This window comes from Lissotriton helveticus, chromosome 11, assembly GCF_964261635.1.
Source record: "Lissotriton helveticus chromosome 11, aLisHel1.1, whole genome shotgun sequence".
Lineage (NCBI taxonomy): Eukaryota > Metazoa > Chordata > Amphibia > Caudata > Salamandridae > Lissotriton > Lissotriton helveticus.
Genome location: NC_136072.1, coordinates 1093001552 through 1093018760, shown reverse-complemented (window position 1 = coordinate 1093018760; position 17209 = coordinate 1093001552). Strand labels below are relative to the sequence as shown.

The 17209-nt window shown below is 43.8% G+C and overlaps 1 protein-coding gene and 1 non-coding gene across 2 annotated transcripts in view; one reads left to right on the top strand and one right to left on the bottom strand.

Moving 5' to 3' along the window:
- The window catches only part of LOC144790939 (serotransferrin-2-like), a 293556-nt gene extending 280184 nt beyond the window's left edge, over positions 1 to 13372 (bottom strand). Inside the window, exons 1-2 of the mRNA XM_078665568.1 lie at positions 13332 to 13372; positions 10060 to 10339 (exon numbers count right to left, since the gene is read on the bottom strand). Coding sequence (XP_078521694.1) covers positions 10060 to 10339; positions 13332 to 13372 — 321 coding nt within the window. The remainder of the gene's footprint in view (positions 1 to 10059; positions 10340 to 13331) is intronic.
- Positions 6203 to 6342, top strand: LOC144793563 (U4 spliceosomal RNA). The gene has a single exon (XR_013603050.1). It is a non-coding gene; the product is annotated as a U4 spliceosomal RNA (small nuclear RNA).
- Positions 13373 to 17209: the final 3837 nt, after the last annotated feature.

Sequence of the window (17209 nt, the reverse complement as noted above, 5' to 3'; positions counted from 1 at the left end):
TAAAGACCTATTTCAAAAAATAGGTAGGTTTCACCAACACCCCGTTTTCCGGAAACGGATGTGAAGGGGTTAAGGCATGAATGATAAACTACTCGAGTGTCATGATATAAGACCACCGAAACCGTTGGGCGCCATGTTGCAGGGTTTCTGTACTCACACAGAACTGTGCACAGAGGAGTGGAACCTCGGCAAATTAGGATGTCCCAAAACTTACCTTAGCAACCAACTCACCCCTTACCGAGCTAGCTACAGTGTCTCATTGGACATATCAAACACCCAATGTTTAGACAAACCAGAACATGAACTTACAGTACCTCAGGGTACGTGGGACTCATGAACACTCTTTCGTTATATTATCATTACAAACCAGAACATGGAGTAAAGAAGACACATGTGCATTTGAAATGTTTATTTACTAATGCCGTCTTCTCAGGCGCAGTATCTTTGATAATACAAGTATACTTATTATCAGTAGCAAAATTATCAGCATAGTTACTAAGACATAAAAAGCGAATGGTGACAGCATGTTAACATGCTGTAATGAATAAGAGTTAACAACACTTATATCTCACCCTCCCTAACACATATATTATATTATTATCTAAGAAGGTCTCTTTGGGTTGTTTTAGGGCGGGCCCATACCTTAGTGTCCTAGCATGAAGGAATCACATCAGCATACACCAGCTCTCTCTGCATGTGCACCGCATCAAGTGTGTTAACAATTCTCGTGCAAAGCAATATCAATCCCGCCTCAAGCCCAAGTTGGCAAAGGCTGCACTTGTGTTATGACTATGAAGGCGTGAAGATCAGACCTCATAACAATTCCATATCGTGTTGCTCCTGAAACTTCAGCACTCTCCGTGCAGACATGTTTTATTAAACAAAGCAGATATCAGAGCAATAACATATTATTCTCACATTCACCACGGCAAACCACTAGGTTGAAAGCTAAGTCAACAATTAAGGGTCGTGTGCAGAAGTTGCAAGAAAGGAAAAATGGCGTTTAAATCTGAAATGTACCTATGCTAACTTAACACGAAATATGGATATATAGGAGCTATACAACAATGCTGTTTTCGGATTTCTGTCATACGAGAATTGTTTATGCATGTGATAGTGTCAGATATGTAGGTTTATGCCTGACAACTATAGTCTACTGTGACGACCCTTTGTCCGGTCCCCCGATCTGTCGGCTGTATACCCTGGTTAATAGTATCTCAAATGCATCAAGAGCTGGATGAGTACTTTTTCCCCCTCATCTACTGAAGTGTTGACCTGCTGATTGGTTCCGTTGCCCTCAACCCCATTTAGCAATAGCCAAGCGTTTAATTGCAGATACCCTAGTGCTCAGACCTGTTCTGCTAGGTCTTACATTTGATTATGACTCTGGTGTATACCCATGAACGATACTTTCCTATATATGGCACTACTCGACAAAGCTCCACTGTGTTAATGTATGTGTATCGCTGCCGGCCATGTATGGTTGTAGGCACACTGCTGTGTCATTATGTCTGTATGATAATAAAAGTTTATAATAAAAAAAAAAAAAAAAAAAGGCTGTCTTAAGTTTGTCTTAAGACAGACTTAAGACAAAATCCTAACTTCTGTGAATACCAAAAGTAGTAAGTTTAGGATTTTGTCTTAAGTTAGTTCTGTGAATCGGGCCCAATCAGTTTTAATACACAAATGTCATTACAATGTATAGATTTGTGTCTTTATTAATTTTGTTATTTCATCTGGTCTTTTTGTGCTTCTAATTTGTGTGTTCTTTCCCTCTTACAAAAACAATGTGGGTGTTGTCTTCGTGGTTCATAATATATTTGTATATTCAATGTTTAATTGTGTACTTTATATATGTAGGGTCATGTTATATATTTGTTATATCATGTGGGTCGTCTCTAGCTAGTGATATTTTTTTGGATGTTATGTTGATGTGTTATTTATGTTATGTCTTGTTTATAATTGTTACAGCCCTGATGAAGTTCCCTATGGCAACTGGGAACGAAACACGTTGGTTGTGCGCCAGTTTTATGACTAACTCAATAAAAAGAAGTATTTTGGACAAAAATGGCCTGATTGACTGACTTCGCAACGAGTGCACCTTCCATTTTTTCTGAACATGAAGTGCTGTCATGTTGACATTAGAATAAGCTTCTGATCAGCTTGTAGGCCCTTGCATGCTTTTGGTATTTGTATAGTCTAGAGCAGAGGTCTTCAAACTGTGGGGCGCACCCGATGGGGGGCCGTGGCGGCAGTCCCAGGGGGGCGCAAAGGCCTCATTAAGTAATTAAGAATGAAGATGGCCTGGAAGAGCAACTTTGTTTATTTATCACATTTCCAGGCCGTCTTCATTCACAAGACAGTTGAAGTGTCGAGAAAAGTAAGGCAGCTGTGATCCTGAATCTTGGGGTCGTGAAGGCAACAGCTTTGGTAAAAACAACAAAAATATTTTATAAGTATTTTGTTGTATTTACAGCTGCATTTAAAATAATGCTCATGCCAACAAGTGAGAAATGAGGTGTTAAATAAATAGATGGGACACGCACATCTTCACATTATGAAACTTTTTTACTGTGTTCCCAGAAGATGTTGGTATGAGAACAGAGAGTCGAAAACCTGAATCCAGGATGGTGCAGTGCATAATAGTGAAATGTGTATTTATAATGTTTTAAGGTCCCAGCATGTAACAGAAAGCAATGTGAATAGTTAGGGCATTATTCTTCAATTGTATTAATCACTGTATAAGATAGGCTGCCACACAATGATTTTGTGTTTTTGATCAGGGCCAATGAAATTATGTGGCTAGGGAGTACCATAGACAAATTATGCAGTATAATGCGGCACACTTTTACTAGTATTACATAGTCATTTTGGCTTTTGTTTATTACTTGGTAGTACTGTTTGAGCAAAGATTTTGTGGCAAATCCATAAATATGCGAAAAATGTCACGGCTGCAGAATCGCATAATTCCAGCACCCCTGTATAAGATAAAACAAGTGCTTTCAAAGAATACATATTAGTAATAGCTAACCAGACTTTTCCTATTGTAGGATTTTTTTGATAACTCCATTAAAAGTACACTTTTCAAAACTTAACATCCTTACATTGCCTCTAAAGAAGAATAATTTTTTGTCATCACGATGCTCCAAGTTATTCCATAAATTAAATCCTATTAGACCCCCTCCTTGAACTCTCATGCAGAGGTACCTCCAAGCCCCCATTTACATATCTGTGATGGTTGTTTTTAACAAAAGGTATGGGAAGTGTTTGCAAAATTAAAAACACATTGGCACCTTAGTCCTCATACCCCTTGCCAACTTTGGCCTCTGTTTACATGCAGATGCCCTTTCAGGTGAGTTGAGAGGGTACAGGGAAAAGACCAAAAAGGTCATATTCAGAGGCCCAATCGCCCGGACACCTGGGGTTTCTGGGTAATGGCCCAGGAGAAAGAGTAAAGGAGTGAAATCCATGGATAGCATCATAAGAGAGAGCCCAGATGAGGTTGTGCTATGTGGAACTTATTTTTTTCGTTTATAAATGAGACGGCTTCCCCCCATCCTCAGAGAGGTGCCTGAAGAAGGTGTTCAGACATGTAGGTACATTTTTCTTTTTTTGGCTACCACTACCATTAGTACAGCATCTGCAGTGGCACTGGGACAATGGTGTGAGGGGTCAATGCACACCAATAATGAACGTGAAGCTAGCGCAAACGGTGGGAAGCATTAGTGTCCAGATTACAAGCAACGGGGGGAGAATGTGGATATTTTCCCCCTTTTTTTCAAAACAAAGGGGCATACAGTCTGCTTTGGGTGTCAGGCCTAGAAATAGCAGCCAGTGGAATGGGCAGAGGAGTAGGCATCATTGGTGCAGCAGTGGCATTAGGAGCCAGGGGTGGGAGGGCCCAACTAAACGCCTATTATTGCGGCTTTACTCATTCCTTTCTTGCATTAGGGCTCAGTCCACCCTTGCTGTGCCAGTGTTGTTTCCGGCATCAGACCAAAGGCCCAAGGGAGAATAATTGGAGCTTTAGGGTTCAGGGAGATGGCAGAAAGGAGGATGGGAGGAGGGCTTTAACATGGGGTAGAGAAGACTTACCGCTTCGCAAGGCAGAAGGTCTCATTAGTGAAGCAAGCAAAGTGGCACTGTGGCCCAGGAGTGTGAAGGGCCCACTGCATCACAATTAAGACTGTCTTATACTTTACAATAAGACATGAGGAGAGAATTAGGGATGAGGCGGTTCACACATGGGCGCTCATTTTTTCTGTAAGGAACAGAGAATCTGTTTCAAGAATGGAGTGAGGGGCAGATGTGGTGGGGAAGGGGTGAAAGACACAGAGGTGATCACCTACTATTCATGGGTGCAGATACCATTAGTGCAGAAGGCGCAAATGCATTGGGACCCAAGATCATGAGGACCTCAATTAACAGGACTAGTGTTTTTTGTTTAGTTCAGTTTGTATGGGTTTGCTCTTTTATACATCTCACATTTAGTGTGAAGTATGATCTACTGAAAAAGTGCCCCATGTACCTCATAAAACCCTTTCACTGCACTCAGCCATAACCCTCACAATTACCCAAGACTTTCCACAACGTGGGTGGGAGGGTGGAGTGCGGCCGAGAGCACACACGGCGTTTCCCTTGCGGGAGCGAGCAAGGGGACCATCTGTTTGTAAGTTAATTACAAACAGATGGTTTCAAAGCTCGCTCCCGCAAGGGAATCGATAAACGTGCACGTGTTGCCATTTAAAGCAATGCGTGTATGTTTTTGGCCTCAAAAGCAAATCGATTCAAAGAGGTCTTCTCCTATGCAATGTATGCACGCTGCGCAGGCGAGATCTAAAAACGGTCTCAGTGTCATGAAAAACATACACGGTAAGTATGAAGGGCATACATGCCCTACTTGCAGCAAATCCAATTCGGATGGCAGCCTCGTGATCACACCAGTTGTAGCAACATGTCATACCAATGCCATATACAATTCATGTCTAAAAGCAGTCCATCCTTCCAGTCAAAATCTGACTATTACATTAAATTGTCCCATATTTCAAATATCGTCGATTCCAGGGACGACCCTACTGACATGTGCCACGGGCACTGAGTATGTGGTAATTTCCAGCTGGAGGGCCACATCGGGTCACAGGGCGTGGGATTATCAGGGTGTGGGAAGTAAGGGCAGGGTCAATCCGGAGATCAGGGCCAGTGTTAGACCATCAGTGGGTATTTGACAGAAGAGTCCTGGGTGCACACTGTTGGCATATATTTTAAAGGGGCATGGAGTACTATCTGGTAGACAATTTCCGAGCGCCAGGACACCTCCGGGTAACCGTTGCATTTTTAAAAGTTTCCTTAACGTACCATAACATATATTATTCCAGAGTATGAAGCCTTGGAATTTGGTGCACTTGTGTTAACCGCAGGCTTCTGGGCAGAGTTTTGAGCACCAGGTCTTATTCTTCTACAAATTAAGCACTCGTTGAATCCAACTTCTAGTAGGTTGGCCACTTAGATTTCAGCTAATAAGGCTATGTATTGATTGTCAAACATTAATCAAGCACTGGCTAAGGAAATATAACATCTGGGCGCCATTTTTCCTGTTAATATGGCCGCCGGGGTGACCCGCAAGAAAAAAGAGAGGGTGACAGTTCAGATGATGCTAGGACAGAGCACGTCTCAACGCGGCGACCTCGAAGTAATACGACATTTTCGACTCCTTCTTTCATCGTATTAAGGAGAGCGGTCGTACCCCCGGCGAGCCTCTGACAGTCGGGGCTGCACCGCGCTCTTTTGCAACATATGTCCCAAGTCTGAGAGGACCTTGAAGGCGCTTACTGTCCGAATCTTCTACATGCTTTTGCTGGCTGAGCAAGCCTTCCCAGCGGAGTAAAACACCTCGCCTGTCCTGAGGGAGCGATAAGCCCCTCAGTAACTCCTGAAGAGTCTTCATAATTGCTCCGGAGGAATTCTAGTTGGAGTGAACGGGTCCGTTGTACTACTATATTAGGAAATGCTCATTAGCATATGGCCCCCAGAATCCTCTGCGCACAATACATCCTTTCTATGAGGTTTACAAGTAATAGAGACAATTTAGAGTATTCCAGATCGCAAAAAGAGTTATTGTTGTCATAATCTCTGGGGACTTTTGGTCGCTGTAGGTGTCCTAAGTTTTTTCAATCATGGGTACCTCGAATGACGGTTACTCTTTAGCTTTGCGCAGTGGCAGTATCGTAGCCAATGAGGTCTAACCGAGGCGCGATTATTGCTTATTGAAAACTTTACCCAATACCCCGCTGTGGCGATTTGAAATATAGTCGCCATTGCAATTTTTGACAGTCTCTAAGGAGACTGAAGTTTGATGGTCAAAAACATATAAACTTCTGAAAGTAATCTGAATGCAATCAGAAGTGTTCTTTGATTGGACTCAGATGCTGTAGCGTGTAATGTTCTTCTACCACCGGCAGGTGGAGGACTTTAACTTACTCTGAACTCTGTGATGAGCAATGAAGATAAACTACGAAGCGCATTTAGTAGTTGGGCAATGAGAGGTAGTGAACTTTCACAACTGTTAATGCTTTATATGGCAATAAACGGCGCAAGTTTAGTTTCAAACTCTGTGACCCTTGTGACGGGGGGCAGTGCAGCAAGTCACTGCTGCGCCGACCTTCATCACAGGGAAAGGTTAGGACGACGAAACAGAATTTATTTAAATTTCCCTATTCCGCACCAAGCTTACTTGCAACAGCGGCTGCATTCGTGAGAGCCCTTCTACAATAGACATAATGAGCATCCTGTGGCACATTTTGCACCCGCTTAATGTCAAGAATGGAGTGGCGGCCCCATACGTTGGGAGGCTTCATTGACACTCTTTTGCTTGCTTGTTCATTCCATGTGCAGGCTTTCCTTCCTCTTCTTTTGTTTGTTCATACTGTGCGATATTTCAGATGCTGCTTTTTTTTTGTTCCTTCTGTTTAAGACTTCTCAAAAAGTTCATGGTGGTGTTTTTTTTTGGTGCTTTCTCCCTAGTATGCTTATCTTTTCCCTCTAAACACTACTGTCACATGTGATTCTTCCGTCCCTCTCTGATGTATGGGTTCTGGAGTAGCGTGCTACTCGCCAAAAAAAACACTTCAACACCCTATCAGGGTTAGCAAGCGCTATATAAATGCAAAAATGTTCTATCCCTCTTCTATCCCTCCGCTATCCTTCTGAATCCAAATATCTGGCTAACCTATCCACCACTCAAATTTCTTTCATATTTCACTATACTAATTCAATACTAATCCTTTATGGGTTCCGAGGTAGCGTGCTGCTCACCAAAAAAGTGCTTTGACGCCTCGTCGGGGGTAGTAAGTACTATATAAATGCAATTACAATAAATTACAATACAAATATGGGAATATTTTTACCTCTGTGGCGCACTGTATTACCAACTCTAGTGCAATGTCAAGTAGGTTCACGGAGGGGCACTGCCTGCGCTCGGATCCAGCTAGAAAGTATTGCACTCCCTCCCTTCCCCATTGAATCACCCTTTCAGAGGTAGCACGGTGTACCAAAGAGCCAACCCAGAGCCACCCCCGGCATGCAGGTGCACTTACACACTACATGGGAGAGGTGTGACGCAGCGGCCAGAGCGTGTGACTCCGAAGCATGGGGTTCACGGTTCAATCACCAGCGGCAGCTCAGCTCCACATCATGTGACTCTGGGCAAAAGCTCACTTAATCTCCCCGACAGCCAATAGCACCTTAAAAACTTTTAGGAGTGATATGTTCTTTACAAATAGGAAATATTATAATTATTATTACTGCATTCGCCTCAGCAGGGTCTGCTCTTCTAGAAACTGCTAGCCCGCACCTGTTGCAGTGACATACAGAGCGGTGTCAGTGGCGTAACTTGGTCAGTAAGACCGGGGAGCGGTGAGCTTCAGACTTTCCAAGAATCACGCTGGCATAACATTTTAAAATGCATTACACAACAAACAGGGTGCCTGAGAGGGGTTTAAGGGGTGGTGGAAAGGGAGAGGAATGAAGAATGGTAGAAGTACTAAGAGAGAAAACACAATATTTCGTAAAAATAGCCAACACTTTTAAGGCTTTTAAAACAGAGAGGGAGAGAGAGTGTGTGCGTTTTTGTCTGTGTTGCTGCAAAATCCCAGGTGGAATCCAACAGACCTCGCCATACCCAACTTAAAGCACCTGTACCCAACTATTCATCAAACAATGAATTTATTAGGGGGATGTGACACCCCAAACATCCCCCTTGACTTTACACCCCTGACCAATGTTACTCAGAAGTGCAGGTGGTGTAGTCATTAGTCAGGGGCCACAACACAATCCCTCCCATTTCATGACCAGTAAAGCCTGGTTGTCAACAAGTGAGAAGGCACTAGCTGTGTTTTTTCTTTTTATGCTCTGCAGTGTGTGACCGACCTAACCACAGTCCTAATAATAGTGCTGAGTAACAAAATACATATAGTTAATAAAACTGGAAACCCCTTTGAAGCGCGTTCCTCCCACAGATGGACCCTCTACTAGGGCGGTCTTCAGTTCATGCTGTGATGCTGGACCCACTTGGGGAAGTGAAGAAATGACCACATGGGCACGAAGCACTTGCTAAAAGTTTTTGGACATTTTACTTTTTAACTTGAAAAAACATTAGCAGATTTGTGATTTAGGGTGGGGGTTCTCGAGCAGTGATCTAGTAGCCTTTTTTCTTAGAACACTTGTACAAAAAAAGCACAAGGGATCCCAGGAAAAAATGTTAATATATAGATATTATGCGGTTCACAGCCCAAAGACACTAAAGCAGCCATCTGCAAAAATAATTTCTGAGATCCCTTGTGTTTTTGCACAAGGGGTCTCAAACACATTTTTATAGACCACTGCTCGAGCATGTGTGTCCATTGAGTCTGGGCAGTCCCCTCGGTAGGCTCCTGTGGCACGTGGCACGTGGCAGTGAAGTATTTGTCCCATCGACCCACTGCCAACACATGCTCCTAAAGACAATTCTTTACATTCACAGATGCCATGCTAGAAAAAATCTGGGGCCTCATTTATGAGGCCTTGCGTCAGTTTTGCGCTTCCGATGCGTCACTTTTTGTGACGCATTGGAGGCGTAAATCATGCCTCCTGTTGCGCACTATTTACAAAGTGACGCATCTAAGCAGATGCGTCACTTTGTAAACCCCTGCGCTACATTATACCTGCGTCAGGTATAATGTACGCAGAGGGGGCGTTCCCCCGCAAAAAGCCTCGTAATAGTGACGCAGTGAAATCTATGAGATTTCACTGCGTCACTTTTAGGACGCTGTTGCGTCAAAATCTTGCGCCTGCCTCACAGCAGGCGTAAGACTGACGCAGGCCCTTTCACATGGGGCTTGCCCCATGTGAAAGGACGCATTGCTGGAGTTGCGTCACTTTTGTGACACACCCCAGCAATGCGTGACTTTTGCGCTTACAGATACGTCAGAAATACTGACGTATCTGTAACTTCTTGCGACATGATGCGTCATACTGTAAATATGACGCATCAATCATGTCGCAAGGAGTGCGCACTGAGAAGAGACGCATCGCTGCTTTCATGCAGCGATGCGTCATTTCTCATAAATGAGGCCCCTGGACAACAAATGTCCACACCAAATCTAAACATACTATTTATATTAACAGCAGTCCTAGCATATTGAAGAAAGTACACAAATAGTGAAAATTGTTAAATTCTTGTGGGGGTATGCATCTGGTTGTTAGTTTCATTCCAAATATTAGTAGGTGTATCATAGTTCCAGAAGGGCCAGATCCATGCCACATGAGTATCTACACAGGATACATTTACAACCAACGAATTTAAATTAAATCATTTATTGTCAGTGGTTGTATTGAATACCCTGGCTTTGAAATGGATTACTCTCACAGGGTCCCACAAGCATGTGTGTGCAGCTGGGAGAAATGTTCTGCCATCCTTCCTCCACAGGTTCTTGCAGCTGCTATGCCCCTCTGCGCAGTCCAGCTAAACTTGTATGGGACTTAGTCTTGGATCTGAAGCCCACCTCAGGAGCCCCAGGAGCTCACCTGGATTTTAATGATGCAGTCGTGCGTGTTGTGTGCTCGGATGCAGGACACTCTTGCAAATGAGTTGACCATGGCTGCGGGTAGCACAGCAAGGAGCGATCTGGACAGGTCGGAGCACTTCCTCTGCTCCAGCTCAGACAGCGTGCACCAGCGAAACTTCTTACCTTTTGTAAGGAGACAAAGAGATGTGTTAAAGTTGGATCCAAATTCCAAAGAGATTAGAGGCAGAAAAAGAGAGGAAAGAGGCACATTATGAAGAACAAAGACTCTTGTTGCAAGACTGAAATTATGGCTTTGATTGGCTCAAGACACTCTCTACTCCCATACAATGACCTGACACTAACACTTTCTAAAGAAAGCCACAATGTTAACCTTTCTCAAAAATTCTTAGGCCTCTACACCTTTCTTGCTCTACTTGACCTCCCACTGAACTCATCAATGCCTCTAAGGAAGGTGTTTCAGATATGGAAGAAGGGCAGATGATAAACATGAGGAAGTCATTAGAGCTTTGGAAGAGATTTTGGGGAAATACAAGCACAGTAGTGTATCAAATACAGGTGGCACGCAATGAATAGATGAACAACCAGATTTATTCTTGATCTGCAGTACACGTCTAACCCTGGCAGCGATTCCACGCCACTAACCCTCCTGCAAGAACCACCTTTCTAGAATTCCCCCACACAAGTCCATCCTTCTGTAACGAAATACCATAGCTGACATTATACAATATGGATTATGATACACGTAGTGGTGAAATGCGTTGGCTTGAAGTCTTGTTCTGGAAAGAGTAGATATGGTTTTGTAGCTGTGATAACCCTGTTCCATAAGATTCAGATTGACTCTCAGTATCTTCAACAGCTCTTTTGTCAAAGTATTCAATCAGATTCCCAAAAGATCCTCCAAATGGAATTGTGAATTCCTCATAGGTTAGACGTCGCGGAGTTTCAACAATAGTGTAAGCAATATGCTTACACTCCTTCTCCCCTACATCCCTCAACTTTTCAATGCCCAGTTTCCTCTCCGGTTTATCCTGAGGTTGAAAAAATAGATAACTGTCATCTCCCCAGTAAGAAAGGCAGGAAAGAGTTTTGATAACAGCAGTTCCTGAATGGGATGCACCTCCCTTCCCATCGATGTACAGTCATCTTGCTCTCCTTTGGTAACAATGGTAGTAATATATCCGGTATTTGTAAAGCACAAACTACTCACCCTTACGGGTCTCAAGGCGCTGGGGGCCGTCGTGGAAATTAAGTGAGCTATTGCCCAGAGTCACATGGTGCTGAGCTGATCTGCCACCGGAGCAGGGGATGGAACCGTGAACCCTGTGCTCCGAAGTCAGCTGCCCTGGCGGCTGCACCACACCTCTCCACTAGTAATGATTTTTGGTGGTATGAATCTTTGTCTCTGATACCTTTGTGTATTTTACTTGGTATTGATGAGATTTAGCTACATAATTTACACGTTGGTATTTCTATATTTTATACCAGAAGATTTATATACTGAATTTGTGATAAGGTCTTAAACTGTTGAACTATTGGGGTTTAGCAAAGGTGTGGTTGGGAGAGCTACCAAAACACCTCTCAGTTTGAGTAGTAAGGGGCAACAGGAGTTTTAGGGCGGTGTGTAGTTCTGTATTGGGGCATGGGATTGATGGTGGATAAGATGGGGCAGGAAGAGAAGGGTGAGGGCAATCTATTAAATATGTGTTTGTTAAAATATTATTAAAACTTATCCACTGTCATTCCGAGTTTATAATGTAATGCTGCATATATATTTGACTTGATAAATCCTTGCCAAATTAAAATTCTAGATTGGAGTGTAAATGGGCTGCGGAGTATAAACAAACATAGAGAGCTGTCTTGCATATTAACACACTAAAACAGTGGTTCTTAACCATTTGACGTATGTGGACCCCCACTTAATCATCACTGGCACCACATGACCCCCACTGAATCATTACTGTAGTCCGGGGACCCCCACTGAGTCTTTATTGGAAGCCCAGGAACCCAGCCTCAAAATTTTCGGTGATTTGACCAGCAAAACAATACACAAAAAATACAGAAACTAGCATTCCTTAACTAAATACACAAATTATGAAATATTTTATTTAATCACAAACAAATATAAAAAATATATATTTTAATAGGAAGCTTGGCGCTTTTCTGAATTCAATTGACGCCATTCATCGTCCATACGGTAAGGGGGTCGGTGGCAGCTTCCTCCCACTCCGCTTGGCGCCATTCTTTGAGCATAATTGCTCACCATTGCTTTTATTGTTGAAACTTGCTCCGTGAGCTCGAAAAATAATTTTACTGTGTGAATTGGAAATTGTGTTTTAAATGAGGGATAGGAACTGTTAGAGCGCAGAAACTGATTTAATAGTTGCACTCTGTAAAAAATAAGATCGCATACCCACACGCATTGAGGGACCAGCTCCTCTGTAGCTCGACCTGTACCTGCACGCCTAGTCCGACCCTTCAGCCAATCACGGGTGCGGAAGGCGGGGCAGAGCCAGGAACATCCAGGGAGGCGAGCGGTTAGCGCTCTAGCTCTCCCCTACTCGAGGGCTATAAAGATAGCGAGGAGGCACCCACTTTTGCGGTAAGGGGGTCGGTGGCAGCTTCCTCCCACTCCGCTTGGCGCCATTCTTTGAGCATAATTGCTCACCATTGCTTTTATTGTTGAAACTTGCTCCGTGAGCTCGAAAAATAATTTTACTGTGTGAATTGGAAATTGTGTTTTAAATGAGGGATAGGAACTGTTAGAGCGCAGAAACTGATTTAATAGTTGCACTCTGTAAAAAATAAGATCGCATACCCACACGCATTGAGGGACCAGCTCCTCTGTAGCTCGACCTGTACCTGCACGCCTAGTCCGACCCTTCAGCCAATCACGGGTGCAGAAGGCGGGGCAGAGCTAGGAACATCCAGGGAGGCGAGCGGTTAGCGCTTTAGCTCTCCCCTACTCGAGGGCTATAAAGCAACTCGTCGGTCTAAACGCGCAGTGTTGACGCGCAGTGTGGCGCCTACTCCTGCGCCTAAGACGCGCCAAAGACTAGCCCGTCTGCGCCCGTCCGCGACAGGACGGGGCTAGGGGCAGGGGGCTATGGCGGATTGTATCCTTCCTTCAGAGAGAGTCCACAGCACTAATCTCACTTATACGAGCCAGACCCTAATGGATATGGGTAGGTACGTAACCACACTGTGTACCCATAGGGTAGAGAATAGTGTGGAGGGGCCTTTTTCTTGCTTGGGTTGTCAAATGCAATTTACCACCAGCGATGGAACTGCACCTTGTCACTTAAGGCATACATTGTCAGTCCCTATTACTGATACGGCAATGTTGACTACCAGCTCTCTTAACGACCCGTTTTTAACCTGTAAGAGCCTTCTGTGCAATGTCCGCTCCCTAGTTACCCATGCAACTCAGGTCTGGGATCTCATAACAACGGAGAGCCCACATCTTTGTTTTTTAACTGAGACTTGGCTCAAGCCCCATACAGTTCCGGCCATAACAATGGGAGTGCCGACAGGGTATAAAATAGTAAGGCTGGACCGTCCTATTAAAACTGGAGGAGGGTTAGCTATTGTTTTTAAACAGGAGATGGAGATTGTAGTTACTGAGACAGTGTGCACTCCTGAGATGGAGCTCCTGATCTTCACCATTAACCCTAGTTCCAGGGAAACCAGGAAAGGAGCGTTAGTTTATCGACACCCTGGCCCATGTGGGACTTTTTCTATTAAACTAGTTGAAACTTTGGCACCCCATGTGCAGGTCAATTCAGAGTTCATCCTGGTAGGGGATTTTAATGTCCACAGTGAAATTGCTACTTGTGTAGAGGCACAGATTCTTTTGACGGATCTGGCCACACTTGGACTCAATAAAATGAACCAGGGGCCCACACACTTAGCAGGCCACACATTAGATCTAGTGTTCTGCAACTCCACAGTTATAAATTGTTTGACTCCCATTCAAGTGGATTGGACTGACCACTCCATTATTGAATTTTACACCCGGTCCAATTATAAAGCTAAGGGCATCCAGAGGACTATGGCAGATGTCAGGAGACCGTGGAATAAATTAACCCCAGAGGGCTTTAGGGGGAATTATATTGAACCCAATTGGGAAGAATGTGGGGATAATGCTACCATCGCATTATGTAAATTTAATGAAGCTGTGACAGCAACCATAAATTATGTCGTTCCCTTTAGAACATATAAACCTCGGCCTGCCCCAAAACAAGAAGTTTGGTTCACTGATGATCTCAGACAACTAAAACTAACTACGAGGAAGTTAGAAAAACGATGGAGGGTCACACGCAAGGCAGAGGATAGAGAGAACTATAGGATGTCTTTAAAAAGCTACCATAAAGCAATTCGGTCTGCTCGGAAACAGCATATAGCAGCCCAATTATCAGCAGCTGGTACAAATGTGAAAGTCCTTTATCAAATCCTACAGACCTTTATCAAGCCTATTGCCTGTGAAACTGAGGGGATTGAATCCCAGGAACTCTGTGACAATATCTCACAGTTTTTCGTTAGAAAAATAGATGGCATTTATGCTAAGATACTAACCTCCAAATCCATCCCTAACAATATAGGAACAGCTGACTATATGGTCCAGCCACACATTAGGACAGCAGAAAACAAGACTAGTAAGCTTGTTGAATTCCCACCTATCTCAATGGAGGAGTTGACTGCTCTTATCATTCAAACAAAGAGCGGGTGCCCCACAGATACCATCCCGGCACGTATTATGCCACTACTGATTGATGATTTGGGTGCTGGAATTCGGCAGGTAGTTAATCTATCCTTGGGTACAGGGGAAGTCCCCCTGGACTGGAAGCATGCCCTGGTGAGGCCTCTGCGGAAAAATAATTCTATCCCCTGGACTGAATTGACAAACTTGAGACCGATCTCTCTCCTCCCTTTTTTAGGGAAGCTCACTGAGAAGTTTGTGAATCGGCACTTGTCAAAACACATCGAAAGTGCGGGGGGGCTAGATCCCTCTCAGTCTGGGTTTAGGCCTAGGCACAGCACTGAGACCGCCTTGCTGTCCGTCGCTGACGATCTTCACATGCTACAGGATAGGGGTTATTCCGTTATCCTGGTGCTTTTAGATCTGTCAGCGGCGTTTGACACAGTGTCACACAACATCATGACCTCTAGACTAGTTGACATCGGTCTGGGAGGCAAGGCGTTGGCCTGGCTAAGGAGCTTTTTCACCAAACGCACTCAGAGAGTCATTTTGGGTCCATATCAGTCAGAGGAGGTGGAGATCTCTAAGGGGGTGCCACAGGGCTCTTGTTTGAGCCCTACGTTATTTAACATCTACGTGGCGCCCCTAGCTAACATCATGAGATCCCACGGGTTTATTCCCGTATCGTATGCGGACGATACCCAACTCCTCTTTCCTTTTAAAACCATGACTCCTGAAGTGCGTGACTCCTTTGCCCGGGGGATGAAAGAAGTGGCTCATTGGATGGCAGCAAACTTCCTACAGTGTAACGTCTCTAAGACTGAGGTGATGCTCTTTGGGGAAGCCAAACGCCTGTGGACTCCTGACTGGTGGCCTCAAGATCTAGGCCCAGTCCCTGAGCCCAAAGTGGTGGTGAAAGACCTGGGAGTAAAACTGGATCAGGAGCTTGCCCTAAAACAACATGCCAATCAAGTGGTCAGCTCCTGTTTCCATGCTATCGGGCTTCTCCGGAAGGTATTCCCCCTGTTACCTGATACCACCAGGAAAACACTAGTTCAGTCGCTCATGTTGAGCAGGCTGGATTATTGTAATGGTTTGCTGCTAGCTGCCAATGAGGGGATCATTGTTAGACTACAAGTTGTGCAAAATACTGCTGCACGCTTAGTTCTCAATGTCCCGGCCCGTACTCCCTCAAAGCCATTATTAGCTAAACTTCATTGGCTCTCAGTGAAACAGAGGGTGATGTTTAAAACTTGTTGCGTCATTCACAAGTGCCTTATTGGTAAAGGTCCAGATTACTTAACCGAAAAATTCATTCCATACGTTCCCTCTAGATCCCTGAGATCTGGGGATCAAGAATTGTTATGTGTCCCCAGGTTCAGGAAGACAAGACAAGGGGGAAGGGCTTTATCAGTAGCCGACCCAAAGTTATGGAATGAACTTCCTAAGGAAATTAGACTATGCAGGGAACATTTTCCCTTCAGAAAAAAGCTAAAAACATTCCTCTTTAACTACTAGATTTCTGGTTAGGTAATGAAGATATATGACTGGGCCTTTTTTGCTCTCAGATGCTGCCAATGGCGCGGAGATACTCCTTTGGGAGTCGATTCCTAGCGCGGTACAAGTTTGCAAATAAATAAATAAATAAAATACTATATTCTGTTTGATGCAAAGGTCCCATAATTCAGCCTGAGGATACTAACTTCATTTTTAGCCCCCTATTTAATATTCCTGCACATTCACAGAAATGTTGACATTTTTCAATTGTACATTTTGCTTCTTTATTTATATTCACTGTATTAACCTGATAATATAATTTCATTTTCTAGGCAGGCCCGGAACCCCTGATTTGACTTCACGGAACCCCAGGGGTCCGCAGACCACAGGTTAAGAACAACTGCTCTAAAAGAAGAACTTCTATGCCTGCCAGAAACCCAGCTTTCATCACCCGAAAGGGGTTAGTTGAAATAATTTAGCAAGATACAAATACAAAGGAAGTGATGATACATCTTTTTGACTGATCTGTCAAGGCATCTAAAACATTAATAGATACTTCAATAAGTCCCCCGGAGGTGTACCCAATCACTAGTACCGATCGTGCCATTATTTCCAGTTTGATCTTCTTAGCTAGCTGTCTGCAGAGTCCTAGAAGATGGGCCTTTGGTTGAATGCTATTGAAAAATAATGGATTTTGTGACTAGGGGCCGTATGCATGAACACATTTTCCCATAGACACCGAATGGGCAAAACCCTTTGATGCATCTGACTCTAAATTCGTTCACACGTAAAACCTCTTTATAGACATATTTCAATAGCTGTGGCATTCATACTAGATATGATTTTTTACAGGTCTTTACTCATGAATTGTGTATTAGTTGGTCTCTTAGAACTCGATCTTATAATATACTTAGAACCACTTTTTACCATCACAATTCAAGCTCAAACAGCATAC